Source organism: Lissotriton vulgaris, chromosome 1_1, assembly GCF_964263255.1.
Source record: "Lissotriton vulgaris chromosome 1_1, aLisVul1.2, whole genome shotgun sequence".
Taxonomy (NCBI): domain Eukaryota; kingdom Metazoa; phylum Chordata; class Amphibia; order Caudata; family Salamandridae; genus Lissotriton; species Lissotriton vulgaris.
This window is the reverse complement of record NC_141685.1, coordinates 1,614,325,619-1,614,341,965: the sequence shown is the minus strand read 5'-3', so window position 1 is coordinate 1,614,341,965 and position 16,347 is coordinate 1,614,325,619. Positions and strand designations below refer to the sequence as shown.

General features: G+C 44.0%; 1 protein-coding gene across 2 annotated transcripts in view; it reads left to right on the top strand.

Annotated features, from left to right (window-relative positions):
* The window catches only part of CPT1B (carnitine palmitoyltransferase 1B), a 243,969-nt gene that overhangs the window by 161,562 nt on the left and 66,060 nt on the right, over positions 1 to 16,347 (top strand). For both annotated transcript variants that reach the window (XM_086918762.1, XM_086918772.1), the window contains exons 11-13: positions 817 to 1,002; positions 1,143 to 1,248; positions 9,903 to 10,019. In XM_086918762.1, the coding sequence (XP_086774888.1) occupies positions 817 to 1,002; positions 1,143 to 1,248; positions 9,903 to 10,019 (409 nt within the window). The remainder of the gene's footprint in view (positions 1 to 816; positions 1,003 to 1,142; positions 1,249 to 9,902; positions 10,020 to 16,347) is intronic.

Here is a 16,347-nt window from a genome sequence, read left to right as displayed (position 1 = left end):
GTTCATTTCAGCCCTGAGGAATCGCGAGTGCGATGAAACACGTGTCGGCTGGCTGTTTGCTACATTAAAGACTCCAAGATTTACTCTTCATGAGAGTTTTTGTTTTGATACTTCTGTCATTTTGTTACTATCTTTGTTTGTATATTGTTACTTAACAGTGTATACACCGTCTTGAGTGCATCGGCAACCGAGTTTGTTCATGTAGGGGTAGTTTCTTTCTACTCTATTGAGTGGTTCAAGGTTTTTTCCACTCGCCGTTTTGCACCTGTTCAAATAACAATTCCTTACTGGTGTGCGTATAAACGGGCAGTGCACCCAGAGCGTAACTGATCAAAAGCCTTCAGAATTCTGTAGTAAAATGTTATATTAGTGAGCCTATGCTACGGAGTTTTCTTCCAGGACAGTGCCTTTCAGAAAAGAAAAAACATGACTTGCTTGACTCTGTGCAGCAGAGATAATGGGCAGTGAATATGACATCCATTTTGAGTAATGTGGCATTGAGGCCTAGCTGAGTCCTAGTTAACATAAGCCAGGAAAATGCACTTTAACTCGTTTCAATGGCACTAGTATCATATCAGTGTACACATGTAGAGTTGGGTGTTGAGTGCTTGTTTAGCACACTATTAACAATGCACTTTTCAGATTAATGCACAAAATGGCCCACATACCTCTTCTTCGTTCTTCATCTTATGTTATTTTATGTTTCGTTTTTCTTCTCTCCTTTAGTGGTAGCTCGTTTCTCTTGTGTTCTCTCTGCTCTGCCCCTCTTCTTGTGTGTTCCTGCTCATGATCTTTTTTTTCTTTCTATCTCTTCAGAATTCCCTGGGCAAAAGCCCGTGCTGAGTTCTTCCAGAAGGGGAAGAACAAGACCTCTCTTGATGCGGTGGAGAGTGCAGCCTTCTTTATGACTTTGGATGAGGAGGCCAATGGTAATGAGAAAGGGCAGGACCGATACATGGACAAATATGCCAAGTCCCTCCTCCATGGGAAGTGCTGTGACAGGTGTGGACGGTTACCTCCTAACCAAAACTGTGTACATACAACTCACTTTTTTTTATTCATCAAACTCTTACTCTCTGCACATAAACACACCATAAAACAACACTACTTTCTGTCTACCTAATGCTTCTGCCTTGTTTCAGGTGGTTTGATAAATCCTTCACCCTCATAGTCTTTCAGAATGGGAAGTTGGGCGCGAACGTTGAGCATTCCTGGGCCGATGCTCCCATCGGTGGACACCTCTGGGAGGTAAGACAGGGCAGGGGGTCAGAACAGCTAGGTGTAGATAAGACTGGAGAACTAGGGTGGAGTGGTGATGAGTCACTACTGCCTCTGTATAGATTGATGGTATTGACACAAATATTTCCGCATATCAGAGTTGGTCCCTTGGACACAAGTCTGTCTGGGATAACATCCTTATCACTGCCCACTCTAGCATCTTCAAATTCAGACAGGGCCTGATGCATTGGGATTTACTTCACCAGTGTCAAATGTGCTTGTGTACACTGTTTAAGAGAAACATTGCCATCAAGAATGATCATATTGACTGTTGTATTGATTCATGTTTTTTTGACTGACTGTTCAACAAGATCTTTTTGACTCGTTAATTTTGTGCCATAGATAAAGTATTTTGTACCTGTATAAAAACCTGAAGCAAAAGAGGCTCGCCATCGAAAGTATGATTCCCCAAAAACTCCTGTAAAACAGACTACAACCCCTTTCAGAAAAAGAGGCTGGATCAATTATTGCACTGGGCTAAAACATGGTTGTAATTTATGACCATTATTTTTGCAATCAGAATTGCATTTTGTGAACAGACCTTTCTACGAAAAGGTCAGTATAAAATTTTGATTCATAGTGGATTGCAATTCGACCAACCTCATCAATATTCATGAGGTAGGTCGCAACTTGTGGCTCCCTCTGATTGGACACAGTCTCGTAAGGGAGCCTGCAATGGTCAGTAGTCAATTATCTTCGTGATTGTGTTTAAATAAAGGATTTTATTTAAAGTAGCCTGTTTTTCTTAAAGGAAGTGGGGTTGCTTTTAAGAAAAACAGGTTTTGACCACTGCCTAGTCTCAATGAAACGTTTACAAAAATGCACAAAGGGGAAGGGATCCAAAAGGCAATTTGGTATCTAGTTTGAGACCCATTTTAGGAATCAGTAAATCTTTACTACCTCTTAAGATCGGTTTGATATTTAGGATAAAACCTTTTAGTGGTTGCAGGCCCTTACATTTAGCAAATCGAAGGGTTTACAACTACTAACAATTTTGAATATCTGGTCCAGGATTAGTTTGTTTAAAACTATTTTCTTTTATGGCATTTGTTTGTTCCTTTCAGTTATATCACAAGTCTCTCTTTGTACATCTCTGAAGTTGAGATCTGTGCTCTAAAGCTCTTTGGTCACCCAATGCCTATGCAGAGTCCAAAAGTCTTGTGGCTGTGGGACCTAAACTTATGTAATCAGGCGCTTGGCAAGGGTTTAAGATCAAGGTTAATCATTCAAGTTTATATGTCTTGAGTGGTAGTATTAATAAGAAACTCTTGAATTTGTAGCGGGTGTTGGCTGCAGAGACACATGCTGAGCATACTCCTGCCATTTAGTGTTGGCCCCACTTTGCAAGTCGTTTTTCCTCGAGGAAGTTTTATGTTCGGCGTCGTGCGTGGTTTCTCCTCCCCCTTGAGGTATTGCGCATATTCAGCTGCAACTTTGTTAAAAAGTTTTTCGTTTCCGACATCGGGCTCGGACGAACTACATCAGAGCTCTGCAGCATTCAACGCCCACCTTGCTCACGGTAAAAAAAAGACGCAACCAGAGATCCAGTAGACAACACATACGGATCCTAGGTGCTGGGGACCGATTACCCAGCACCAAATACTCACACACCCATTGAGAAAGACCGTCTCCGGGTGATGGAGGCAAAGAGGGACCTCTTTCAACTGTGCCCTTGGTGGTTGGACAAATACAGACACTCTGACACACACAAAGTGTGTAATTTGTGCCTATCTCTGTAGTAGAAAGAAAACAATTGCATGACTTGTGCATATTTCAAAAACAAAATGACACTTTGGGGCCATAGGGATCGACGCCTGGCACACTCTATGGATTTGGCGGGCGAGGCGGAGTTCTCACATGACATCGACTTGGAAAGCGAGGCAAGTGCACTGGTAGGAGGTGGGATGGTCATCGCCAGCCCCCACTACGTACTTCTGATTCATCCTCTGGCGAAGAACAAGCTCTGGTGCATATAGAGGGCCCACATTGCTGAGGCGGATCACTGTATTTGGACCGTGAACCAAGACAACACCACATACCGTTGACCTCTGTGTAAAAATTATCTTACACTCATCTCCACCACTGCTGCCATGCCATGGTGCCCCACAGCCCTCGGGCTCAGCCTGACACCGTGAGCATGCCTCGGAGCGAAGAAGGGATGGGAACATTCTCAATCCCAATTGCGCAACAAGGCCACAGCACGGGGACTGCTCGGACACTACGCCAGCACTGAAGCACAAGTCGGCACCAACTGAGCCACCAGCACCGAATCATACGTTGGCTCCGGCAGACACATTGGCAATGGAGGATGCCAAGCAGGCTGCTACCCCAAAAAAAACCTCGGATCGAAGAAATGCTCGGGCTCGAGCACCTCTGAATCGAAACAGCCCTCAGTTCCGAGGGCTGAAAAACAACATTGACACTCTTCTAGCCAGAATAAAAATCTCATCTCTGGGGTTCCAAAGCCACACAAAGTTTCTGAGGACACATTAATGGCTCTAAAGAAGCAAGACACAAAGAGCTAGTGAAGAACCATGTATTTTCATTGGAGCACTGCAACAAGTTATGGTAGAAAAATGTAAAGAAAATTCCAAGAGACGGGCTCGGGAACAACCCTTGCAACAGCCTCCACCAAAAACAGTGCCACAAGATCACAGGGCCACAAGCCCAATGACATTCAGCCCCCCAGAGTCACTACACTTGCCCTCTCCACAAAAGGAGGAAGAGGAGAACAGATTCCAAAGGAACACAGGACACTCACCATACCCTTTACCCATAGGATGACTATGATGTGGTCCAGCCTGTCCTAGACATAGTAGCCGCCAGTACCTACTAAGGCGTCACAACCAGGTGGCACATCCTCATACCACAGTGTCATCCAAAGAGCGGCGAAGTACCACAAGCTCTCCATGCACACACCAGAGGAGCCAACTGACTTCCTAGTGGAAACACTTTCGCACACTAGAGAAAATAAAGGACACCGATACAGCCAAATCCATGGGTCGATTACAAACACTACCTCGAAAGCAACAACCCTTTCGGTGTAACAAAGGGCGAGGGCCAGCAAAAGCCTATACCCCAAAAAATACCACATAACAGCACAAGCAACAGCTGTATCACCAGCAAAGGTGTGGACACTATAGAGGTGGACACAAAAACAGGGGCTGAGGTAGAAGTACCCCCAACATCGGCACCTCCACACCCCGACTATATGACTTGCCCACACTTCCCTCCGAGCACAAAATACCTGGTGGGGGAAGGCTACCACAATTCCACCAGTTGTAGCCAAACATCACATCAGACCAATGGGTTCTACAAATAATCAGGCAGGGATATTGCCTAGAACTAACTGAACAACCACCATATATCCCTCCAAAAATGGCAGATGTTAGATCCACTACATCTACATCTGCTGAAGGAAGTAAATGCATTCTAAAAGGGGCCATAGAACTAGTCCCACTCAAACCAAAACAAAGTAGTCTATTCCCTTTATTTCCTCATATCAAAGAAAGACGGCTACTATGGCCCATTCTGGATCTGCGCCCACTCAGTCACTACATACTATCCCAACACTTCTATATGGTCACTTTGCAAAATGTAATACCACTACTACAAGAGGGTGACTTCATGACTGCGTTAAAACTGAAGGATGCTTACTTCCACATTCCAATCCACCCAGCACACCGCAAATATCTACAGTTTGTGGTAAGTGGACATCATTATCAGTTGAAGGTGTTACCAGTTGGGGTAACAACAACCCAAAGGTGTTCACAAAATGCTTAGCGGTAGTAGCAGCAAAATTACGAAGGGAAAACATGAATGTCTTTACCTACCTAGAGGACTGGCTGATCAGGAGTCCAAGGAAAGCAAAATGTCTAATAGACAATCAAGCTCAACCAAATTCACCTATTGGGCTTCACTATCAATGCAACAAAATCGCATCTCCAACCACTCCAGGTACAGCGAAACTTAGTATCAGGAACAGCTTACGCCAATCCACAAAGGGTGCTCAATCTCCAGAACCAACCAAATCAAGGTTAGCTTTGACTGGTCCATAGACACTAAATAAAGAAATGTGTTTATTATGGATAATGGCATCAACCAATACACGTCAACCATCAGTATCACATTAAATGTAAATTGATACTTGTATAGCGCACTACTCACCCGCAAGGGTCTCAAGGCGCTTGTACGAATACCGCTGTGGAACCCATCCTGGCTTTCCCTGTGAGGCGTCCACTCCTGGGCACCCCCAAGGTGGAGGCCAGGCATCCTTAGCGTTGTGGGGGGCGTTGTGGAGATGAGGCAAGCTATTGCCCAGAGTTGCAGAGTGGGACACCATGATTGGAATAGGCACCGAGGCGAGAATTATCAGGTCTGTGGAATTTTTGAGCCCAAGACCCGCCGAGGCAGTGAATTGAACCCTGATCCCAGGCTAGACCTCTGCATCAGGGTCTGCCGCTCTAACCATTGAGCCACACATTCAGTAGATATAACTTGTACTTCCAAAGCTTTATGGCAGAGAATAGCAACACTACCTTTACAGTGAGTAGCTGGGGGGAAAAACCTAGCCAACTCATTGTAGTTTCATGTTAACCAATTCTACATCATTAAAATTTGTTTCCTGGAAAAAGGCAATTTGGGAGGAAAGCTTATACAAATGAGAAAGTACCTTTTGTCTTTTAACCAGATGCCCAAGTCCACAGATGTTTCATGAGACAATGTTAAACATATCGGATATCCAAGGATAAGGGTATAGGAACATGGGTGACAAGCTGCAAAAACAGAAAGGGAGACAAAATGACACCATGTATTAAAGATAACATTGGGTATGAATAAGGTGATGTTATGATGTTAAGTGCCATATGAGCACTCACAAAATAGATGTGAAAGGAAGAACGGAACATAAAGAAGTAGGGAGATATAAGAAAGTAGAAGAAGAGACAGATCAAAGATAAAAGTCCAAATCTGAAAAGAGAATGAAAATGAATGTTTGGCATGTTGACACCATAAGAAGAAATACAGCAGAGAGAGAGTAAATGAGTTATGAAGAAAAGCCAAACATTAAAAAGATAAGAAATGGAAAGAGAACAAGTGAAAATACAAATTCTTAAGAGTTTTGGACAGCAGAAACATTTTTAATTTGACAGGGTCTTCAAAGGATCTGGAGATGCCCTCATAAGTAATTTTACATAAGAAAGGATGAACAAGACATAGCATATGTTTTGCTGTCTTAGTTGAGGTCGAAAAGCAAGAAACTCCTTTTGTCTGGCTTTTGTCGCATTGGAGATGTCTTGAGAAATTAATATATTGTGGCCAGACCAAACAAGATAAAGTTTTTCCTTGGCATTGTTCAAGACTCGTAAATTGAAGAAATAGCATGATGATTCCTCAGGGTTTAGAAGATTAAGGTTGCAGTTGGTCTAAATGATAAGTCTGTTGGATATTAAAAAGAGGAGTAGTAGAAATTCCAAGACGTTCTGGGAGATTCTTCAAGAACTCAAGTAAATCTGAACCCTCAAGAGCCTCTGACAGACCATTCAGGCGAAGATTATTGGGAAGATTCCTGTTTTCAACATCTTCCATATGTAGTTTGATTTTTTGGATTTCATGCTCAAGGAAAGGTAACTTAGTCGCCACATCTTACAGAGAACTAACACCTTGTTCCATTTTGATCATTTTACCCTCCATAACAATCCAGCAGTCCTCAATTTCCTGAAGTTTTCCTTTGGTGGGACACATAACGGTTTTACGCTGCTCACCTAATCAAGGATATTGTCTAGGACTGGATTATAAGATCACAGAATAGGGGATGGGGTTCATTGTCACCATTTTAGTTGAGGTGACTTTAACAGATACAAGGAGGTCACAAGCCATCTTTGCGTAGCGTGCAGTACAATGGGGAATAGTTTAATGAATTTAGTTCTGCCCATATAAAAAATAATGACTGAAGCGCAGTAGGGAGGTACAAAATGTATGCCAGGTACCTCCACTAGTAAACAGTGGTAATGGCACAGCAGTAAAGTGTCTTCCTGAACAAGGAAAATATATGATAAGAAGGCTTCACAGCATCGTTTGCTAGGAATGCACTATGAAAAATCTCAGCCTATCAAAATCTCTGTAGTATATGCACCATACCAAAGAGGTAAGAACATGCCAGAAGTAGATATGCAAGTCAGGTCATTCCTTCACTTAATTGGAAGGAGAAATTACAAAAAATGAGGAGTGGGCAGTGTACTGGTAAAATGGCGGACACCCACATTATTTCCACGACACCACCTCTGGTCTGGGTCATAGCAGGCACCTTAAAAATGGCTTAGGGGGCTGCCCTGTAATGTGTTATTATGAGGACAGTTATCTAAAAGTGCCAATATGAGTAGCACAAAATAAAATGAGAGGCTGAGACACGCTCACAAAATGGCTCCCGACACGGCTGATATCAGGAGTAACCCCCCTAACCCCGGGTCACATCAGGTTCTTAAAACAGGGCTTAGAGGATTGCCCTGAAGAGAATCAATATGTAGCCAATTCATGAAAGCTGCCAATATGAGGGGAAATAGACATACACGAAAAGCATGTGATGCGCTCATGAAATGGCGGTTGCCCGCTCTTCTCTGAAAATCGCTTCCACATCTCTGGGACTCAAAAGATACACCAAAAGAATTGAGTCACTGGGCCTCCATGTTACTGAATGGAAAAGGAGCTCCTAGGCATGCCTTAAATGGCAGTCTGTCTCATCAAAGTGGCATCTGTGAGGTAAATGAGCTCCGCAAAATGCCATAGCTCAAGTGGATGCAATCATCTTGAATGGCGCGTAAGCCATGCCCCCACAGATGACTGTTTTGAGCAGAAAATTTCTTTTGGGAACTGTAAAACCAAAGTTGATAAACATTTCCCGCTAAAACTAGTCTCATATCAGTATCTTGTGTGACCTTAGAAGTAAGGTATGCCCTTGTGTTTAATTTCATACCAGATAAAGGCTAATTACATTTCATTTAAGGCATATAATTTTGCAAATTTTTCATGAAAATTGTACATATTTCACAAAAAAATGTTTACATTTAATTTATTAGGAAACACATTTCTGAATGTTTTTTCTAAGCCGGGGAAGGATGCTAGGATGATTTCGCCAATTTCTAAAAGATTCTCTGAGTGAGACAAACCTTGAACAGATCGAACTATGCCGTTACAATAGGAAATTTACTTTAATGATGTTTACAGAAAGCATGTCCAAAAAAAGTTCATAGGTTTCGGTCGTTTGAGGATCAAGGAAAGGCCCTTGGTGTAGATAAGAAAAAAAGTCCTCCAGATGTTGCTTTTTTGGAATGGTGTTCTGTTTGAGCTCAAGATGGGAACGGGGGACTAGGTCTCTGAGATATATAATTTAGTTTGTGGAGAAGGAGAGAAGTGTGTCACATTGACAGCTGCCAAAGCTTTAACAATGGGAGTATTAGTAGAGTGAATGAATGGAAAGAGAGATTTATACGGGTTGGAGTATCAGTCAATTTGTTTCTTGTAATACGTGGCTTTAGATGAACTAATGGATTGTTTGTAAGTTTCCCTCAATGCTATTAGTTTTATGAGGGATTTAGAAACATGCCAGGCATCTTCCAAGCTGTGGGTCTCTTTTCTTATTGAGAGCACGGATGAAACCAAGGTTGGCTCAGTTTCTTCTATTGCAGCAACATTAGAAGGAACACTAGGGCATCAGCAGCTGCACTGATGACATTTTTGTAGCAATTTTGCAGACAGTCGATATCTGCAAATTAGTCAAGTCGACTTAGCCTGGGAGAGACATTATGCTCCTGAGAGAAGTGGTTGTTTCTATTTCTGCGGGGCATTTTAGAATCTTGGTATATATGTTAGGCCACGAAGAAAAAGATATGGGAATATATGGAAGGGGGATAGAGCAATCATCAGACAAGCCTGTATTAATTAGGGAGACTTTTGGACCACAAATAAAATGCAAATTGTGTAATAAAAGCGGGGTCTTGAGTGATGCAAAGAAATTGCATTGTAGATTCCCTAACTTAATTTTAAAATCTCTGAGATATTATTTGAACACAGCACTGTGTTAATGGAAAACAAATCAGAGATCTAATCTAGAAAATTAGTATTGAGTTTCGGTGGCAATAAATGGTGTAGGGGTAAGTGGTGTTTGTAGGTGAGAGGAAAATTGTGATTGTAAGACATTTCAATGAGATGGAGGTGGGAATCTTTTGTTCCAAGTGAGTTAAATCTTTGTGAATTATGTCTAATCCATGGGAATATTTCAGGAGGTCCTTTTCAGAGTTCTTGGCAAAGTCTAAGTTTTTAGAAAACATATTTTTAAATGTTGCTGTAAAATGAATTGTTTTCTCCTTTATAAATGTACATTTTTAGAGGGTGAGAAACGCTAACAAGAAGCCCTGGATGGGATTGAACATGCTTTCTGTGCTTTCCTGCTTAGTGGAATATGAAGCTGGTATTAAAGCATTCTTCTCATCTGCTTTTATAACCTGGTCTTGGAATGCAAGCTTATCCGAACTATGAATTAAAATGTTGAAATGGCTCTTATGCCTCATCTCTGAGCCATGCAGCATAACATTACTCCTCTCTTACATCAACTGTCTTTTCTCTTCCAGTTCATGCTGTCAGTTGACTCCTTTCAGCTGGGATACACTGCAGATGGTCACTGCTGTGGGGATGTGAACCCCTCACTGCCAGCTCCACAGAGACTCCAATGGGACATTCCACAGAAGGTGAAAACTGAAGTGCCCCTTAGTGCTTGAATAATGTGTGTTGTTATTTCCCAACTCAATGAGTACCCATTGACCAATGACGAGTGAATGTCTGAATCTCCCCATCTAAGGTACAAAACCAGAACCTTCCGGATGTCTCTAGATGGCACTCAGCCTGTTCCACCTTTGAATATGGATTTACTCTGTAGAAACTCCTGACTGGGCAGGCAACAGTTCTTTATTTATGATTTGGGTTATTTGAGTGTCTCTATAGTGAGTTGATCTCTTTAGTGAAAAAGAGACATCCCCGAAGGCACCAGTTCTCATTCTCAGAGACCTCCATCGACAGGGACAGAGAAACGAGCCAGGCTAAAATTCAGCCCGTGCGATTAGGCAGATTATTGTGAGCGAGGAGGTGGCCACCTAAAAATGAGCAGGGTGTATGGTGTTTCAGCAATTCATGAACGATCACTAGTATCTCCTCAGCACCACTTAGTGCCTTGTTCTCCCCCAGGTTTCACTGGTCACTATATATACCCTTGAAGACCAGCACCTCCTCCCATGTTTTATAATTAGTGATACGATTATATGTTATCATCAATCCACATTCCACTATTGTTAAAACATCGTAGTTAAAGTACCTTAGGCTGTAGATGGATGTTCTAAGCACTTGGGGCACAATTTAGGATCTGCGTTTGCACCAGCTCGAATTATGAGTCGAGTGCTGTTTATGCTTACTCTTATGTTAAATGTGAGTGAAAAGGAAAACAGAAGTAAGGTATGCAAAAGGTGTGCTACTTCTATTGGAATCCTTTATTTCCCACTCAAGATTTAGGCGATAGGATCAACAAATTCGGCGCTCCGTAGAAGCTCATCCCGAGCTACAAGCAGTAGAATAGCTAGTGCAAAGCGCTGCTGCCAGATTGGTGCTAAAATGGCCAAAAAGATCGTCAGCCTCAGGGGCATTAAAAGCTCTTCATTGGCTTCCCATTGTAAAAAGGATCCTGTTCAAGGTTTTGATTATAACATTTCGAGCAATACACAAAACAGGACCATTATATCTACAGAAAAAATTCAAGAGATACTGCCCAACCAGAAACCTACGATCATCAAATTCCAATACTCTGGTGATTCCTAGGTTTCGTTTAAAAACCCGTGGAGGAAAGTCCCTGGCAGTACTGGGTGCAAAGGCTTGGAATACTCTGCCTCTTGCCCTGAGAACTCTGGATAAAGAAACAGAGTTCCGCAAAGAATTAAAAACTTGGATATTTAAACTGCAAGATAGCATGGCCAGAACTCTAGTTTGATGCTTGCCTCTGTTTTTGGTCCAACTCTGAGTCACTTTGTCATCTGGTAATTTGCCGGAGGTAGCGCCTAGATGCTCCATTGGAGCGATTGCTGCGCGATATAAATAAAATTTTACATTACATTACATTACATAGTGAAACAGAGAATCTTCTTTGCTCTGCTGATACATGATCATCTCTCAAAGCAAGTGCCTCCCTGGACTGTCTACCTCGCAAAACTCAAATCAAATATGTTCACATTAGAAACAATTTGAAAATAAACACACCACTATGCACAAAGCTACCTGACTAAGCATTTTATGACTTCTCTTCTAATTACCCTAAATTTACAGTCACCAAATGTATTGAATACAACTTAGTAGAAAACATCTAACAACAGCATGAGCAGCACCTTGATACCAACTGTCGAGGCCATGCCAAGATTCCTTTAAACTTAACAATTTGAAATTTTGGAATTTTTGAAATTTGAGATGTTCTTGAAGCAGAGATACACTACATCAACACATTGATGACTTCATAAATTTTATAAAAATCCTTCTTCTGGTTGCCAGTATCAAAAGCAAGACTACATATAACTACTAGATGCAAAAGATGTGCAAATGTACTTCCTCAAATAAAACATCTTCCAGGCCTCCTACAGCCATGAATCTTAACATGCATATTGAGGATAACAGGCTCTTCAAATTAGCAACAGGATTAAATGATTTCTTTATAAAAAATATATCAGTGCACTTTGTGATATACAGGTGCAAAGGGACATAGATGTTAAAAAAATAGGAATACAAGATTTTTTTTTCCACACAGGAACTCATGAGCACATTACTCAATACCTCATGCAAAATTACCTGCATGGCATTTCTTAAACAGTTCTGATTGTAATTCCTCAAACTACAGTTTGCCGGATTTTTTCAGATAAACTACAAGTCAAAAAATGGGTTTTCCTTGTAAGCTGGCATACTACATTCAGATGCTCTAAAGGTATTTCCTTATTTCAAAGGCACCACTATGCAGCTGAAATTGTAAATGCTAAGTGTGCATTTTGCAATGTACTAAGGCGGAGTCCTCCAAAGACAGTCCTGAAAGGGCCAGATCCATGACAGATTTTTAGCATATCCCCATTTAGGTAATCTTGTATCGTTTCGGCCCTCCGGGACCAACTTTGGAGAACTCTGTACTAAGGGATTGATTCTGAGTTTGGTGGGTGGCATACTAAGCTACCAGAATTGCCTCTGCTTCTCTGCTGGCGGACCATCTGCCATACTTGGATATGCCTGCCAGAAAGGTGAAGACCTGCACGAAGGGATGAAAGAGGTAGCGAGTGGATGACGACCAGCCGCCTGAAACTGAACTCGGACAAGACGGAGGTCCTCATCCTGGGCTCCTCACCCTCCGCCTGGGACGACTCCTGGTGGCCTCCCGCCCTGGGCACCGCACCCAAACCGACAGACCATGCACGAAACCTGGGCTTCATCCTGGACTCCTCCCTCTCCATGACCAGGCAAGTCAACAACGTCTCCTCGGCGTGCTTCAACATCCTACGCATGCTACGGAAGATCTTCTGGTGGATCCCCACCGAGACCAGGAAGACCGTCACCCAGGCCCTCGTCACCAGCCGACTGGACTACGGCAACGCCCTCTACGCCGGTACCACCGCCAAGCTCCAGAAGAGACTCCAGCGGATCCAGAACGCCTCAGCCAGACTCATCCTCGACATCCCACGAACCAGCCACATCTCCGGACATCTGAGAGACCTTCACTGGCTCCCCGTCAACAAAAGAATCACCTTCCGCCTCCTCACCCACGCACACAAAGCCCTACACGACCAAGGCCCGAGCTACCTCAACAGCCGAGTCAACTTCTACGCTCCCAAACGCCACCTCCGATCAGCCAACCACGCCCTCGCCGCCGTCCCCCGCATCCGAAGAGCGACTACAGGAGGAAGGTCCTTCTCCTACCTGGCCGCCAAGACCTGGAACTCCCTCCCGACGACCTGCGCCTGACCCAAGACCACCTCTCCTTCAGGAAGAAGCTGAAGACCTGGCTGTTCGAGCAGTAGCGGCCCCCCCCCCCCCCCCCCAGCGCCTTGAGACCCTACGGGTAGGTAGCGCGCTTTATAAGTGTCACTGATTGATTGATTGATTGATTGAAGACCTCTGTGTCTTTAGTAGAGCTGTAGTGGCTCCAATCAAGGCACTGAATCTTTGCTGAGGGGCATCATGTTTAATGTGCCTGGTCGGCTAAGTTTTTTGTGTTTCATAATAAGCTCAAAAAGCAAGAGATTGTTAGTAAAAAAGAAAAAAATATTGGCAGTGTTGTTCTGGGAGTTTTCTCCAGCGTGTGGTGTGTGGTGGGTGGTTATTTCTCTTGTTCCCTGTTTATGACTGTCCTCTTTCCCCTGACAGTATCAATCAGAAAAAAATGTGTGTCGGAACAAGCACCCTAAATAGGGGGAATGTTCTGAAATACCTTGGCCGATAGTCCTTTGAGAGATGGGCTGTCAGTGCAAGATTCTCCATTAGGGCTCTGAGGCAGCGGCCCCCCTGATATTCCTTCACCTTTCTGTACAAATATTAAATAGATTGATTTGTTTAGAGATATGATTGCATCTCTAAACAAATGTTATGTTAATGGGTGTCTTATATAGCGCACGGCTACTCCAAGGAGTGTCCCAGCGCTTTCTGACCCATAGCTGAAAAGAAAGAAGAGGAAATAAGGGACAGACCAGTTATTGACTGTAAAGCCAAGTTTTCAAGGCCTTTCTAAAGGCCAGCAGATTGGAAATGCGGCGAAGATCCACGGGAAGGGAGTTCCACAGTTTAGGGGCGAGATGTTTAAAGGAGCGACCACCTATCCTGGCTTTCCTAATGGATGGGACAGTTGCCAGGCCAAGAGATTCAGATCTGAGAGATTGAGTGGGCTTATAGAAAAAAAGCTGTTTCTGAATGTAGTAGGCCCCGACCGAGTGGAGAGCCTTATGGGCCAACGTAAGTGCCTTGAAAACAAACTGCTTCCTGACAGGAAGCCAGTGAAGGGAGAGAAGCAACTCCGATGCCCTAGCATGGCGGGGTAGGCCAAAAATGGCCCTTGCCGCGGAGTTTTGGACCACTTGAAGTCTTTGCAGGAGGTAGTCCGGAAGACCAAGATAAAGGACATTGGAGTAATCGAGCTTAGAACAAATTAAGGCCTGTACCGTCAACCTCCTGTGGACCAGAGGAAGCAGAGGGAGGAATTTGCGCAGCATTTTTAACAGACCGAAGCATGTGCCGGTGAGACCTGTTATTTGGGATTTCAGTGAAAGGGTATTATCAATTTTGACCCCAAGGTTTTTGGCCACCGAGGAGGAAGATGATGGAGGTGACATACTCACCGGCCACCATTCCTGCCAAGGCGGGTCAACCTGACAGCCAATGAAGAGCACCTCCGATTTGTCAGGGTTGCACTTGAGGCTGCTTCGCTGAAACCAGTCAAAGACAGCCCCAAGGCAGCCACGGATGCTCTCCCCGTCAAACTCTGCACCCTTTTTACAAGTGAAGAGAAGCTGGGTGTCGTCAGCGTATGATATGATCTGGCACCAAGAGACTCCGCCAGTACCGCCAGTGGAGTCATAAAGATGTTAAAAAGGGTCGGGCTAAGCACCGACCCTTGTGGGACTCCGACCTCCATCGGCGGCACCTCGGCAGAGTACGGGGGGGCCCAGACCACTTGTCGACGACCCGCTAGATAGGATCTCAGCCAGCTCAACACCGTCCCTCTGAGACCGATCTCATAGAGTCTACTCAAGAGGGCCTCATGGGGGACGGTGTGGAAGGCCGCCGACCTGAGTCAAGAGCTTCCTTGATGGCTTCATTTACTTCCAAGAGAGCGGTCTCAGTGCTCAGATTGGAGCGGAAGCCTGACTGGGTGGGGTAGAGTAGACCATGGTCTTCCAGGAAAGAGGAGAGCACAGAGTGGACGTGCTTCTCGACGATCTTAGCTAAACTAGGTAGGAGAGATATTGGTCTATAGTTTACATGCTTTTCCAGATCAAGGCCAGGTTTTTTCAAGAGTGGAACAACCATAGCCTTTTTCCAGGCCGGCGGGACAGTGCCACTTGTCAAGGATAGATTGAGAACAGGATTTATTAAAGGGTTCAAAATCTTGGCATTACTAGCTAAAAAGGTCGCCGGACAGGTGTCCAATGGAGAGCCTGATTTGATCCTGAGTAGGAGATCCAGAGAAGTAGATTTAGACAGAACTGGAAACTCCGATAAGACAGGACTGGATTCAGATGAAGAGGACGAAGGATTACAATCAGTGAGAGCTGAGCTGAGGTCAGAGGGAGGGAAAGATTCTTGAATCAGTTTGATTTTAGTAGTGAAGAAATTTGCCAGCTCATTTACCCAAGGTTCAGAGAACTTGTGCTGAACTGCACTGGCTTTGAGAGAGACAAACTCCTTGACAATAGTGAAGATTTCTTTACAGGAGTTTGATTCTGACTCAATTCTGTTGGAAAAATAGTTCTTTTTTGCCTCCACAATATTGGCGTGATAGGACTTAATAAATGATTTGTAGGCGGGCTTGGCTTCCGCATCGTATTGCTTCCGCCAGAGTCTTTCGGCTAACTTACAGTTACGCCGAGCCAGAGCAAGAGACTCTGAGAACCATGGCGCCGAGCTACGCTTGGTGGATGAGCGAGGCGTAGAGAGTGGAGCAAGGTCATCTAGCCTCTCAGTCAGCCATTTCTGTAGCGTATCAAGGTCACTCTCCAAATGACCTGATAGAATGCAGGGATATTCCTGATATGCTTGAGCAAGGCTTTCAGGAGTGACTTTACTCGTCTGGCCTGTGTGTTCCAGGCTTCCTGCCCTGCCTCGCTCTGAAGCAGGAGACAGAAGCCAGGCAGTAAATCAACTTTCTGCACTGTGATGCACAATGAAGGGCTTACTGTTCTAAAGCCCTACATAATTAATAATTGCAATTGTATTCTGTGGTAGTATCCACTGCAGGCCACTGACGCTTTCAGAGTCATGGTTGCTGGCGTTGAAGTCAACCGTCCCTGTGTG